General features: G+C 41.7%; 1 protein-coding gene across 1 annotated transcript in view; it reads right to left on the minus strand.

The window, feature by feature from the left end:
• Positions 1-1,114: 1,114 nt before the first annotated feature.
• Positions 1,115-15,344, minus strand: part of LOC102848016 (chromosome unknown open reading frame, human C12orf49) — a 32,860-nt gene continuing 18,630 nt past the window's right edge. Inside the window, exons 2-5 of the mRNA XM_006890398.1 lie at positions 10,619-10,775; positions 4,122-4,273; positions 3,665-3,778; positions 1,115-1,198 (exon numbers count right to left, since the gene is read on the minus strand). Coding sequence (XP_006890460.1) covers positions 1,115-1,198; positions 3,665-3,778; positions 4,122-4,273; positions 10,619-10,775 — 507 coding nt within the window. The remainder of the gene's footprint in view (positions 1,199-3,664; positions 3,779-4,121; positions 4,274-10,618; positions 10,776-15,344) is intronic.

A 15,344-nucleotide genomic window follows, 5' to 3' on the forward strand; every position in this document is an offset into this window, starting at 1 on the left:
AACCAGAGGGCCAGGAGATGAGCAGTCTGTGAATTCCCTTGGGGTTCCACTATACCATGGCAAAGCACACCACATGGTAATTTCTACATGGTAAAGGAAACAAAGGGAGTCCTGGTGGCCTGGTGGGTGAGAAGTTGGGCTGCCAACCTTAAGGCAGGCAGTTTGAATCCACCAGCTGCTCCACAGAATGAGTAACCTCCTTTCCTGTGACTCACAGCCTCTGAAAACCCACTGGAGAGTCAGCAATGAGTTTGGTTCAAGCTCGACAGAAATGAGTGTGTGTGAAAGGAAAACACAAGCAAAATCCTTTAGGATCAGAAGTCAGGATCTCTGGTTAACAATGATCTCTCACGCAGGGAACAAACAAGCATCATGAGACAAGAACCTGTGAGCAGAGGGTGTCCAGCTCCAGAGAACTTGTGTATGATAAGCACAAAACAGTGCCTGTGACTTTTCAGGTAATTTTACATGTCAGCATCTGGTCAGAAGGTTGCTTTCCTGGGCCCACTAGAGAAGATGCTGTAGAAAGAAAAACCAAAACAGCCTCCTAGAAATTATGTTCAAAGAGAAAAAAACGTATCTGAGCAAAAGGATAATTTAACTCATGAAACAACACAAGAACAATAAAAAAAAATAACTAAATTTCCACGGATATATTCAACTACAAAGGCAAGATATTTTCCTACAGCAAACAGAACGTCCCCTGCTACGCCAACGAAATCCAATAAATAATTTTACAGTGGAAGGGCCCAGGTCAAAGTGTAAGTGAAAATGTGGGTTCCAACAAGGAGGTATTGTGAGCCACAGTTCCCTTTGCAGGTACAATGGTTGAGTGATCCAAAAGCATCCATAGCAACAAGGATTCGGCCCGTGGTCTGGTCTTCTTCAGGAAAGAAGGGCTGTTGTTTCCAGGTGGTGTTATAGTAATAGTCCCACTGGGACGAGCCCAGGCACTGATGGAAGCACAGAGAACCACCCGACAAGGGATCCAAGCCAGGTTCTCCTCAAGTCTCTCTGTTTTGCCTCCGTCGCAGTGTAAACTCTTGAAGTCTGGCTTCAGCCCGGCAGTCCTGCAGTGGTGCCCTCCTCACCCTGATGCAGTCCTCTGCACCCTTCATGCAGGGAAGAGCTCGGGAGGGCTCTCTCCATAGCAGTACTTGGCTATGGGGTCCCTATAGGTGTTCTCGTGCTGCACGCTCTGTTGGCAAAAGGGAAGATAAGACTGTCGTGAGAGTGAGCCGATTTTCACACTTTCCTCACAAAACAGGAGAAGGCAAAGCGGGACTGCTTTCAGACACGCTCTGTAAGAGCCTAGCTGCATCTGTCTCCAAGTGTCACTAGAAGGCTCCAAGGCACTTTCTAGAACAAAGAGGAACGCCGGACACACACTGCCAACGATGAGCATTAAAATGGAAACAATATCATGGCATGCACATTCTTTTTTAAAAATTTTTTTATTTTAGTTTTTGCATTCATTTGCTTTCCACCATTTCTTTTTACGACATTTAAAACAATTTAATAGTTCCCCCGTCTTAGTTTTTCACAACTATTTGAGATAAAATGGTTTTTCATCATTGAAAAAACGCCACCCCATGCCCAACCACAATGGAGTGGATTGAGAAATTATGGCACAGTCACACAATGGGGCACGCAGCAGTAATGATTTTGTAAATTACTACCTAACCTGGGAGGGACTGGAGAGCATTATTGCTGAGTGAACTAACTCAGTCTCATCAAGACAAATACTGTATTGGACCATTATTGTAGAACGAGTACGAGGATCCAAGGAGGTGGGGGCTTAGTCATAGGGTCACACAATTTGATGGGGGGAGGGGGAGGGGTGGGTAAAGGAAAGGGGAGAGATGAGGTGTGAAAAACCATGTATATGAACTTTATGAGCTTTGTAAGTAAACCAGTATAAAATGGGGGCGGGGGGAAGCTTAACCCCACCACCCAACTATTTGAGTGCACCAAACCAACGGGATAAATAAACACAAGTATGGCTGGCTGTGCGAACATATTCCTTTTTATGTACACTAGTGAGTTAACAACATGGCTGTGACCTGGGTGTTTCAAGGTAAGTCATTTTTCATACATTATTCTAAGCTAGATTAAGAGCCACTGGAAACTCTGTAACTGATCTTCCCTGGGTTTCAAAGAAATTCCATTCTGGGCACTGAATCCTGCAGAGACTGAGAGGCATTCCAATTTGCCTTCAGAACGTTTATGGACCTAAAGGTCTGCCACACGAGCCAACCTCACAATACCACTCAAGCCTCATTTGGCTCGGCAAATTGCAAGTGTGATTTAATGCAGGCAATCAACCCCAGTGGCTAATTTTTGAGCAATTTGTTTTCATACAAGCAACTCGAGTTTTTGGCTAGTCTAGAGAGTTCATTAATTACCCCAAGACCAATGCTAAGCAAATAAATTGTAGGTATTAATCCAATTTAATAAACATGCAGCCAAATCTTCTCTTCCTTGGGACACTGTTAACAAAACAAATTGAATAGCAATTGGGAAATGTCTCTTCACAATAAAGACAAAGTCAGAAAGCATAGCCCTTCACTAAAGACTGGAACCAACTTCTAGGTTTTACCAGCTGGGGCTGTAGGGGCCCCTGCTTTGTCCAATTCAGAAACAGAGACTCTGAATTAAAATGAATAATGTGTTCAGCCTTCTATAACTTTCCTTTGGAGCCTATTCAAGTGGAAAGCTCTTCAAGCAAAACAAGACTATCAGGAATTTCTTCACGTCTTCAAATGTTCATTATCATGCCTGAAACACTTCCCCAATAATGTAAATGCACCCAGAGCAAAGCAGAGACATAAAAGATTTTTAAAAAAGCATATGGTGGAACACAGAGCTCAGACCAAGGGTACAAGAGTTCTGGAGAATGACTCAGTTATTGCAGACGAAGCCAGGACAATCTTGGATGAACCATGAAGAGTGGCCAGAAGTGAGCCAATTGTAGTAACCACGTCAGGTGAGTGAGTGCACAAAGAATGTCACGACAAATGTCCAACCATCAAAGCAGAGCGAGAGGAACAGAGTGATGGAAAGGAAGATGACATTCAGATGCATGCAGGGCGGGGACCATACGTGATGCCCAAAGAGCGAAGCATGGTTAATGATGGTACTCAAGTAAGTGTCGGGAGTGTGACAACCTGCAGATTTTTTTGTGTATTTTTAAACACCTACCTGCCTATCTCTTTGAAGTCCTAAAATAAATCAAAACTCTGCCCCTGAACAAATTACTACTTATTCTAAAGAAGTGAGTGTTTGCAAAGCCAGCGTCAAATTGGCAGTCAGACAGGAAGGAACGAACTCTTCTCAGGAGCTGGACTATTAGCACACCACCCAGACTAAAAAGCTCCCACTTACAGGGCAGGCATTGAATTCAGATCAGAGAGATACAAGTTAATGAGACTTTGACTTAATACATGTTTGCTGTCCTGCCTTTGTATAAACCTCACATTGCCATTTTAAATTCTAACGTTACTCAAAGCAAAACCATACAATGGCTGACATGGCTTCATTTGAATCATGAGCTCCTTTATCACATCACAAAAAAATAAAAAAAAAAAACTGGCCTACATTCAAGAGTTCTCACCCCTGTCCCTCATCCGCCCATCTCCCGGCAAGAGAAGTCACCGTGTCTGACCTGGGATGAGGTCCTGCACTTTGCTAAGCACAGCTCAAAGTGATCTTCCACAGCCATGAAGAGGTTCTGGAATGCCACAGCTGCCCGGTTGAGGAATCGCTCCAGGAGAAGTTGCTATGGAAACAAAAGTTTGTACCTGTAATAAATTTCAGATGAAGCCAGCACAAGGTAACCTTGGATATCTCTCCTTAAGCAAAAGAATGCTGATATAGGGAGATAGAGGGAGTGGGTATCTTATTCATCAGAAATACAAAGGTCCATTCTGCAAAAGAGCCATTCTGTTAATGGCACCACCTCCTTTCCTGGTTGACAAAGGCGACTTCACAGCAGCAATTTCTGACACCTACACAGTTCCATTCCAGGATGTATTTTCAGAAGTGTCTCACATGAAGACTCTGATACTCAGCAGACATAAAGGCAGGAAGATAAAAGGAGGTGAAGAGGGAGGTGCACATACCTTGTTGGGCTGCAGGCAGCAGGAAACACAATACTCATAAGCGCTGCAGCAGCCGTTGGACAGGCAGCCGTTACAGCAGTACTGCTTCGTGCTGGGGACGTTGACATTACAGCAGCCATTCACCAGCAAATCCTTCCTTTCACAAACATAGCCTGAAAGTCAGAGACTCCCCTTAGCATCAATCATCAGAACCCTACATTCCCCCCAACCCCAAAATCATGACGCAGCAATGAAAACACTGCGCTCAGAGAACAGTGAGGAAGAATGTGCAGTCCGGGACACCCCAAGCACTAAAGAGCCAGAAATCAGATCCAATGTGATTAGGGTTTGCTTCCTATATGCAGTAGCTAACAGGAAACATGAACTCCTGTGTTATAACTGGGTTCCACCTCATGGATCACCTGTTACAGGTTGTGCTGTGTCCCATAAAAATACTTTTTAACATAGATAGGCCCTAATTATCAATGTTATGTAATTATTCTCTATTTTGCGATCTGGTATTATCCTAGGTGTTACACATCTAAACCCCTATGACATTAATGAGGCAAGATCAGAGGCTGCTATAATACAATCTGTATAGGCTGTAACTTTACATTCTCTTTTGAGATATAAAAGATTAAACCAGTGAGAAGAGATCAGAGGGCCCTCACTGCCACCAAGGAAGAAGAGCAGGGAGCAGAGAACATCCTTTGGACCCAGGGTCCCTGTGCTGAGAACCTTCTGGACCCAGGAAAAGGCTGAGGCCAGCACACAAGGAGATTTCCAAGAGAATCCTGGCTCATGTGTTGAAAAATGACAAGGAGTTTTCTCCAGAATCAAGAAAAAGCTTTACCTTAGGGCTGGCACCCTGAAGTTGGACTTCTAGCCTCCTAAACTATAAATTTCTGCCTGTTAAAACCATCCACATGTGGTGTTCTAGTACAGCAACACAAGGTAACTAAGACAACACCTGTGTTTCAGTCTTCTGCTAAACAATTGGCTTCACCACATCTACATTTTCTCATTTGAATTTATGTTAGTCAACCTCTGCCTAAAAAAAAGTTCAATTTAAAAAAAAATCTGAAAATAAGAAAAATCAATGTAAGAATCTTCTAAATTAAAAAGAAAAACTCTTCACAGATAGATTTTTAATTTCTGGTCATGTACTTAGTAGCTTCATTTTATTTCTTTTTTTTAAATTATTTTAAAGAGACGTGATCATTATCTGACCTTGATAAACCAATTTAGGTTGTCTGTAAATATAAATGCCAGGGCTCAAAAATCCTGTAGCATTAAAGAAAGCAAAGTTTTCTAAAATCCAAAACAAAGAAATTTTTTAATTCCCTCCACTCCTCATCAATCTCACTATTCATAAACCACATACACACTTATACATACTCTGACCTAGCTATTTCAAGTTCAATTTTAGGGAAAGAACTGCTCTACAAGAAGAGATAATTTACTGTTCAGAGCTGCTAAATAGACATTGCTCTGCATCCTTCTGGGAGTGGGACAGAAAAATGTAAGAACAAGTGCATGGGGGACACCAGCTGGCCCTTGGGAAATTCCCAGGTGCACGCCAGGCCCACAGGTACACACACAGGCTCTCAGGTGCAGAGCAGCTGTTCTAGTACCATTCCATTCCAAATGCCCCAGCTTCTTAATCCTCAGAGAATGAGACTTGGTGAGGTGTAAGACTGTTTTCACTAACAACCCTACAAAACAAAATCTGTGCAAAAGCAAGAGGCATCAGTAGAACAATGACTCTGGGGAGAGACTGAAAGGGTTGTCACTAGTCTATGGTCATACCAGCATCTATGTGCCCAGTCTCACCCAACAGGGCTCTCACTTAACAAAACCTGATCAGTTATCTAGCAACTTATACTTTTTAAGGGAAAAAACACAACCAAGTATACACTTCTGTCTTCTGAATTAAGGAAGCAGTTCTCACATACTACAGCAAATGTTTCTAGGAGTCTCCCTACCTATTCTTAGTTGTTTCTGTCACAGGAAACAAACAAACAAAATAACCATGTCAGCATTCACTTCAAAATTCTGCCCCAAATGGTAAACACTGAGAAGCTCTAACACCTACATTAGGAAGATGCAAAAATATATTATTTGTTGAAATCATCTTTTTGTCCTTTCTTCTCCATATCACAAGGTGTGAGCTTCTCAGGTAAGCTCTTTCCTCCTAGGGCTAAATTCCAGTACTCAGCCTTGAAATTACAGGCTCTTTTACTTCTGGTGAAAGAAAATATTCTTATTTTGCATTATAAATCTGATCACAAAAACATTATTTTGAACAAGTCCTATAAAATCATAATCTCAAAATGTGCTGCTATTGCCTGAAGAATTACTTTCTAATCTCTAAAAAAATGTATTAATTCTAATTGATTGTCTTATTTAATAATGTGTTGCTCAGCCAACTATTCACAGTAGCATCTATTTTCTAAAAGGCATAAATTCTCGGGCGTTTCCTGTACTATGGTAATTATCTCGTCTCCCATTTTTCGAGTTAAAGTAAAGTTTGAATTTTTATGCATGTATTTCTGATCCTCAAAATTTTTTGCTCTATGCATACCCATGTTTATTGGTTTATTCGCTGTGTTATTCACAACAGCAAAGAGATGGAAGCAACCCAAATACCCAATGACAAAAGAATGGGTAGAAAAACTATGATACATTCACACAACAGAATACTATGCAGCACTAAAAAACAACTAACTTATAAAGCATTACACAAGAGGGAGAGTGAAGAACATTACGCTGAGCGAAATAGCTTATCACAAAAGGGTAATTACTGTGTAACACTGCTGTTATAAAATAAGATGGTTGGCAGAGCATGACAAGAGTGGATAGACATCAAAACACTGCAGTAGAAGAGATGAGAGGAAGAACTGTCAGAAAGGAATACATAAGTATGATTTAAATGTATGACAACAATCTGGAACAGGGATGCATTGTGGAGTGGGCTGGGGGGAGGGGGGAAGGATGCGAGGGAAGAAAATGTGCAACCAAAAATAAAGGGGGGAAAATCGTAAGTAAAACAAAAGTTAACTGGGGAAGCAGGAAGGGATGGGGAGGGAGGAAAATGTGCAACAATGAATGAATGTAAATTCAACTTTCCTGTAAACTTTCATTAAAATCACAATAAAGATTTTAAAAAAAAAGTGGGTTTTTTTCCCCCCTCATAGAGTTTACGAGTTTGTTGTGCCTAAATCAGTCAGTGGGGAGAAATAATCTTCTTTTGCTACCCATGATAAAAGAGACTAACAACCTGTTCTTCATAGTTAAACAATAAATATTAAACCAAATTTTAAGACTTCATTTTTTCTCACTGAATATCATACAAATTGTCTTAACCAAAAGTTAAAATGAGTAAATGAAAACAGGCTATTTGCATCACTGGGGTTTTTTAAAGTGGGATTATAAAAAAAGAGAGATTATGCGTGGCATCAGAGCCAAAATGGAAATGTCATTTTGTGCAAATCTTTCCAGCTTTTCTACTCTTTTAGGTAGTTTTTCTCTTTCCTTCATCTTCTAGTGAGCCCAGTTCTTATTTGCTAACTTTGAAATATTCTTTTTTCTTTTCAGTTCAATGAAAGAGACTTTATTAAGGGCCCAGGGCCATGGAGCTCAGAAGGAGACCACCTGCAAGAGGCAAGAGAGCCAGTGAAGAGGGAGCTTTTATTTGGCCTCTTGGGTCTTGTTCTTCAAGTAAGAACACCAGAAACGCACACTTCTTGAAGCAATTGACAGCACGGGGTGCAGGCGAGCATAATGCTTGAGGCAGATCATCTTGCTGTAGTTGTACTTCTGGGTGAGCTGGTACAGGAAGGCTCGATGATGCCACCACGCAGACACAGTACCAGATGCAGGGTGGACTCTGTTCAGATGTAGTCAGAGAGTGGACAACCATCCTCTAGTTGTTTGTCTGAAAATATCAGGAGCAGCTTGTCAGGGGGGTAACTTCCTTGTCTTGGATTTTGGCTCTGACATTCTTGATGGTGTTACGAGGCTCCACCTCAAAAATTATAGTCTTGCCAGTCAGGGTCTTCACAACGATCTGCATCACTCCATCTGCTGCTCACTGAAGAGAAAGATCTTTTTTGAACAAGCTTAGTTTCGCTGAGAATGCAAACTGAAAAGGAAACAAACAATGGTGCACGGTGGTTTGCATTTTAAGGACAGCATGTGTCTTCATTCTTTTTAGCTGCATCAAGGACAGTAGAGAAGAGCACAATACAAGGCTGCTGTTGTTGCTGTTGTGTGCTGTCCAGTAGGAATCAATTCATAGATGACCCTCCAGTGGGTTTTCAGAGGCAGTAAATCTCACGGGAGGAGAGTGCCCATCCTTCTCCCACGGAGCAGCCAGTTATCAACTTAAATTATCAGAATCATAACCCTAAATTCTAGTTTCTCTGAAGCAGAATTAAGATCTCTTTTTGTAAACAAATAGTAAAAAAATTAGTTGCAAACTACCTGCTGAAAAAGAAAAGTATGTATAGTCGGGAACTCTGGACACTGGTTGGATATTTAACATCAAGAAATAATTATTTCACTTTGTCTTTGGTACTGGCACTGTAGTTATTATAATTTATAAATATCAAACGATATTCTTAAGGCTTTCAGTACAGTGTTGTTATGTGCCTGCCATCGAGTCGCTTGCAACTCATTGAGACCCTTTGTACAATTGTACAAGAGCTCTGAACCCAGCTCTATCCTGTGCCAAACTCATTGTCTCTGACGCTTCATTAGCTCACTGAGCCAATCCATCTCATCCAGGGTCCTGCTCTCTTGTGCTGTCCCTCCACCCTCCCAAGCATGATGTTCCTCTCCAAGGACTGGTCCCTCCTTGCAACATGTCCAAAGTATGTCAGATGAAGCTTCAGAATCCTTGCCTCCAAGGAGCAGCCTAGTTTCACCCTCACTAGGATGAACCTGTTTGTTCTCCTAGCAGTCCATGATATATTCAGTACTCTTCTACAATTCTCTAAGGCATCAATTCTCTTTCCATCATCTCTAGTCATTGTTCAGCTTACTGAAGGATAGCAAGGAATTGCGAGGACTAAGGCCTGGATTAGGTGCACCTTAGTCTCCAGACAGTACAGTGTAGAGCACAAAATAGAGTTCTAACAGTGGCCTAGTCATCTAACCAACATAAGAATTTCCTTTCTTCAAGTTTAAAAAGAAGCTAGAAGTTTCCAAGAGAAAAGATCAAAACATAAAAAAACTCATGAATTAACTGCAAGAGTAACATATCTTAACTATGTTTCTAATTCATTATGTCATTTGGAAAACAAGTACATTCCCTTACTGTCACCACAATAAGGAACAGCATGGAGGTTATCAAGGAAGATAACTGAGCTCAAAATTCAAGGGGGAAAGTGGCAATATTATAAAATACTATTGTGTAGAGCCAGGAAATTAAAAGGCATATTGCCATGGGACAGTCTGCTGTTAGGGACCTCTCTAAAGTACTGAAGAGCAATGGTGTCTCTCTGGAGACTAAGGTGCATCTGATACAGCTGTGGTCTTTGCTATCACTTGTTATGCATCAGAGAGTTGAACAATGACTAAGGAGGACAGAAGGAGAATTGATGCCTTTGAGCTGTGGTGCAGGAGAAGAGTATTGGGAGTACCATGGACTGCTAGGAAAACAGATTCATCCTGGAAAGGGTCAAACTGGGCGGCTCCTTGGAGGCAAGGATTCTGAGGCTCCATCTAACATCCATTAGACATGTTGTAAGGAGGGACCAGTCCTTGGAGAGGGATATCATGCTTAGTAGAGTGGAGGGACAGCGCAGAAGGGGAAGGCCCCCTTTGAGGTGGATTGATTCAGTGACTGGGTAATCGGGATGGGTGTATCGGAGACGGTGCGATTGGCACAGGACAGAGCAGAGTTTAGGGCTGCTGTACAAAGGGTTGCTATGAGTCACAAGCGACTCGACGGCACATAACAACAACAACAACAGTGTGTAGAGAGAGGCTGGCAGAAAGTGACCTAGGTATTAATGCATGGTAAAGTCCTACAACAGTAAGTTACAGGAACAAAAACACTTAAGAGTTACCAAACCAAGCTTCTCTGCCATTGAGATTCTCAAACGATGAGTGAGGAGGTGTTAAAGATGTGATAAAGAAAAACACGACAACCTCCACAACCCTAAGACCAGAAGAACTAGACGAGTACCACTGTTAGCACCAGCTACCACTGCAGACCCCTCTGAAAGACACCACAGTAGGTCTCTAACAGTGCGGGAAAAATAGGTGGAGCAAAATGCAGGGGGGGGAAAAACACACACAACCCAAAAATGGCTAACTTTGCAATGACAGTAACCAATGCAACCCCTAAGACTACAGCCCTCAGTCACCCTTTGAATCTAGAACAAAACTCACGAAAACAAATTACCCTACCTCCTACATCAAGGATCAACTTGCAGTCAAACCACAGACAAGTAAAAAAAAATGAACAGTAAGACCAAGAGACTGCAGGGGAGGTAGAGGCCCAGCCTTACCGAGCTCATCTGTGATGAGGTGCTTCCCTTGAATGGAGTTACGGCACTGATTGCTCGGCCGACTGCTATTGCCCAGGTTGAACTGCACTTTCCAAGGAATAGCCTGATCATGGTCTTGAACCTGGAGGAGATTCCGATCTCTCACTGCTCTCTCTTCCTACAAAGAGGTCAAAAATGGTTAGTTTCTTGCATTTTCACCAACTTCTCTTGAACCATCAGCATTTAAACTTCCTCAAATACACTAAGTTTGAACCAGAATCTTAACAGTAAGTACAATAAACCTGGAAGAAATTGAGGATCTGCTTCAAAACTCTCATACTCACTTGTGTGGCCCGTGCGGCATGTGCATAATTAGTAATGTGCCTCATGTTCCTGAAGGGTTATTTTATTAAAAACTTTGAATAAAGTTTTCAACTTTCCCTTTCAGGTGGCAAATCATTTAAAGTATGTGTTAAACATTAAAATAAGTTAATTGCAGGATAGAATACAAAATTTGAATGGACTTCTAAAACAGAAGGGCAAACTTCAAAGAACTGTTCTAAGTGTCATTTCAGAAAACCAACACCTATGCACACACAAAGCCACTTTCATTTGCTGTGAAGGGTCCTTCAGTGGTCTGTGTGCAGGAATGCTGAAATAAGAAGCTTCCGTGGGGACAAGATGAAGCACGTCAACTTACAAATTTCATTTAAAAGAATGTAAGTCTTCAACTGACAGAATACCTTTCTTTACAAAGACTCATCGCCAGCCCTTTATCCAGGTACCAAAATGAAGAGTTGCCCTAGAGGAAAGAGTTTCCACTTCCCCTCCTAGTTTCCTAACCTGTTAGGGCTTTTCAAAGTGCTTTTAAACAAATAAAGTGCCCAGGTGCCAGAAAACAAACCAACCTTGAGACAGCTACCTTCAGAATACCTAAGCCTATTGTCAGGAAACAAAACCATCACATGAGATTCCTTCCTAAAGAGTTCTTATGTCCATTAAACATCTCCCATTATAATGACAGTGCCAGTGTTCTGTGGCCTCTGTCATTAAGAATAATCTGTCATGTGTCACTGTTTAAGCAAGAAGGACTAACCTTGACAGCTTGATGGTAAAGCTTACTTACTTGTGTTAAAATATACATATATAATGTTTTAGAAGGGGAAAAAACCTCCACCTCTACAACTATAAAAATTTCTTCAGCAAACACTGGGGAGACCTATTCACATTTAAAATGCACACACACCCGCACATACACTTTGGCCCAGTAGAAGCATCACTAAACCTGGGCAGTGCTTTGGTCTATTAAACGTACAATCACTGTGAGTTAGTACCTGACACAAACATCATATGTAAAACACCAGTTATATCTGGTTTAAATCAAGAGCTCTGGCAGTGTAGCGCATTACACATGCTGCTAACCGAAAAGGTCAGTGGTTAGACTCCACCAGCTGCTCCACGGGACAGAGCTGGGCAGTCTCCTCTCATGGACACTTACATCCTCAGAAACCCTGAGGAGGGCTGCTTTCAGTCCATATTAATTCCACAAGAGCTACTGATGTTTAATTAATGGAAAAAATTAGAAACCTCAAAAAACCAATTTTCAAAAAGATTTTCAAAATGATTGAACAAATACTGGTATGGTCACCATTTAAAAAAATAAAATCAGAAATAACCTAGAACAGGGCAGTGACTTAATATGGTCCTGGGAGCCACACAGCCTTTATAAATTACCACTGAAGACAATGCATTAACTGATACAAAAACATGCAAATTAGGTGGCCTAGTGGGTACGGTTGTGCTGCTAACCCAGAAGTGGTGCCTCGGGCAGTCTGAATACACCTGCGGCTGGCTCCCTGGGAGAAAGGTGATCTGTGCCATCTCTGGTCTCAGAAAACTCTCTGTAGGGTTAGTTACGAGTCTGTTTTGAGTTGACTGTGCAGAACAACGACTGAAGTTTGAAATTACACTGGACATTTCTCATGTTCAAAGAACTCAGAAACAAATTCAAGCCTCAAGTTGCAATGATTCTACAGGACATCAAAAGATGGAAGGAACACTTCAAATCACTGTTTCTAAAATAACTGGCTGATGTTCAACCCTTTCAGAAATTAGTGTATGATTGAACCCAACGGCATTAAAGAAGAAGTCCAAGCTGAAGGCAGTGGGAAAAACAAGCATCCAGGAATTAATGCAATACCAATTGAGATGTTTCCACAAACAGATACAATACTGACAGCATTCATTCTTTCATGTCAAGAAATTCAGAAAACAGCTCCCTGGCCAATCAACTTGAAGAGATCTTTAAGCATGCCCATTTCATTGCAATGTGATCAAACAGAATGTAGAAACTAATGGGATCATAAATATGACAAACAATAAAATTGTGCTGCCAATAATTTTTAAACGAATGTATGAAATAGTCTTATTACTCTACAGAATCAACATGCCAATCATACAGAAACCAAAGCACATGCTTTTCCTAATATTTTTGTTATGTGCAGTCGATTCGCTTGTGACTCATAGTGACCCTGTGTATAAGAGCCCTATATCCTGCTCTATCCTGTGCCAATATTATTGTCTCTGACATACTTATCCCCATTACCCCAGTCACTGAATCAATCCATCTCATCAAGGGTCTTCCTCTCATGCTCTGTCCCTCCACCCTCCCAAGCATGATATCGCTCTCCAAGGATTGTTCCCTCCTAGGAACATGTCCAAAGTATTTCAGAAGAAGCTTCAGAATCCTTGTCTCCAAGGAGCAGCCTGGTTTCACTCTCTCTAGGCCGAATCTCTGTGTTCTCCTAGCAATCCATGGTAGATTTAATACTCTCCTCCAGCATCACAGAAAGGGGTGGGTCAAGACACATGTGTCAAGGGCAGGGACAACACTGAATCTACTGTTTATTTCTATACTGGGGTAAATATCTCTCATCTGCTCTTTTCTGTAAAATGAATATCAAATACTGTTCTCCTAATATAAAAAACTTCTCCTCATAGAGCCCAGCCTCTCAGATAATCTGCTCTGCATACAGGTTGAAAAGGGACGGAGATAGGACACATCCCTGGTGTACACCCTTCCCAATTTTGAACCATGCAGTGTTACCCTGCTCTGTTCTGACAACTGCCTCTCGGTCCAAGTATAGGTTTCACATTAGCACGATTAAATGTTCTGAGATTCCCATTCTTCTCAGAGTCAGCCACAGTTTGTTATGATCCACACAGTCAAACGCCTTTGCATAATCAATGAAACACAGATAGACATTCTTCTGGTATTCCCTGCTTTCAGCTAAGATCCATCTAACATCAGCTAGTACCATGACCCCTTCTAAACCCAGCCTGGACTTCCGGCAGTTCTCTGCTGATGTGCTGTTCCAGTCGTTTTTGAGGAGACGTGTGGCATCAGGATTGGTGGAAGATCTATTAACAATGTGCGTTGTGCAGATGACACAACCCTGCTTGCCAAAACTGAGGAGGACCTATAGCACTTGCTGCAGAGGGTCAAGGACTGCAGCCTTCAGTATGGACTGAGGCTCAATGTCAAGAAGACAAAGATTCTCACCACTGGAACAATTGGTAGCATCACGATGGATGGCAAAGAGATTGAGATTGTTCACAGCTTCAGTTTGCTCGGCTCCACGGTCAACACTCTTGGCACCAGCAGTCAGGAAATCAAAAAACGCATCGCGATGGGAAAGTCTGCTGTTAGGGACCTCTCTAAAGTACTCAAGAGCAACGGTGTCTCTCTCTGGAGACTAAGGTGTGTCTGATACAGGCCATGGTCTTTGCAATCACTTGTTATGCATCAGAGAGTTGGACAATGAGTAAAGAGGATAGAAGGCGAATTGGTGACTTTGAGCTGTGGTGCTGGAAAAGACTATTGAATGTACCCTGGACTGCCAAGAAAACAAACAGATTCATCCTGGAGAGGGTTAAACCAGGCTACTCCTTGGAGGCAAGGATTCTGGGGCTTTGTGTGACATACTTTGGACATGTTATAAGGAGAGACAGGTCTTTGGAGAGGGACATCATGCTTGGTAGGGTGGAGGGACAGGGCAGGAGGAGAAGACCCTCTTTGAGGTGTACTGATTCAGTGACTGGGGTAATCGGGATGGGTGTGTCAGAGGCAATGAGATTGGCACAGGATAGAGCAGGGTTTAGGGCTCTTGCACATAGGGTCGCTATGAGTCACAAACGATTCGACGGCACGTAACAACAACAACAACAACAATATAAAAAACTATTATCACCATTTTCCAGGCGACAAAAGTATATTGTCAAAGGTGTTTTTACAATTTTAAACTACTAATGGATTTAGGAGGCAGCTCTGGGGGCTTAACGGTAAGGAATTGTCTGGCCAATCCGAAGGGATAAGTTTTGAATATACAACTACTCTGTGGGAGAAAGATGGGCAACCGCCTTCCACCCACTTTACCATCTCTGAAAAGCTGCTGGAATTCCAGCTATGAGTTGCTTCTGACTAGACCTAATAAGAATAACCAGGTAGGAAGGCAGGTTTGTAGCACAAACAAAGTTACACTGCAGAATAGTAACAGGAGTAGGATTGAAGGGATTATTAACATTCTCTTTCATTATCTTTAGGATGATTATTTAACTTAAAATAAAAATTATAAAGGTATAAAAAACATTATTAAATTGGCATATTTCACTGTGATATATATAAGAACTAAGTATAATTACTGTTTAACATTGCACTAAATAAAAAATTGTTCCAAAATGAAAGTTT

This window comes from Elephantulus edwardii, unplaced genomic scaffold (assembly GCF_000299155.1).
Source record: "Elephantulus edwardii isolate Elephantulus edwardi_28Jun2011 unplaced genomic scaffold, EleEdw1.0 scaffold00089, whole genome shotgun sequence".
Classification (NCBI taxonomy): Eukaryota; Metazoa; Chordata; class Mammalia; order Macroscelidea; family Macroscelididae; genus Elephantulus; species Elephantulus edwardii.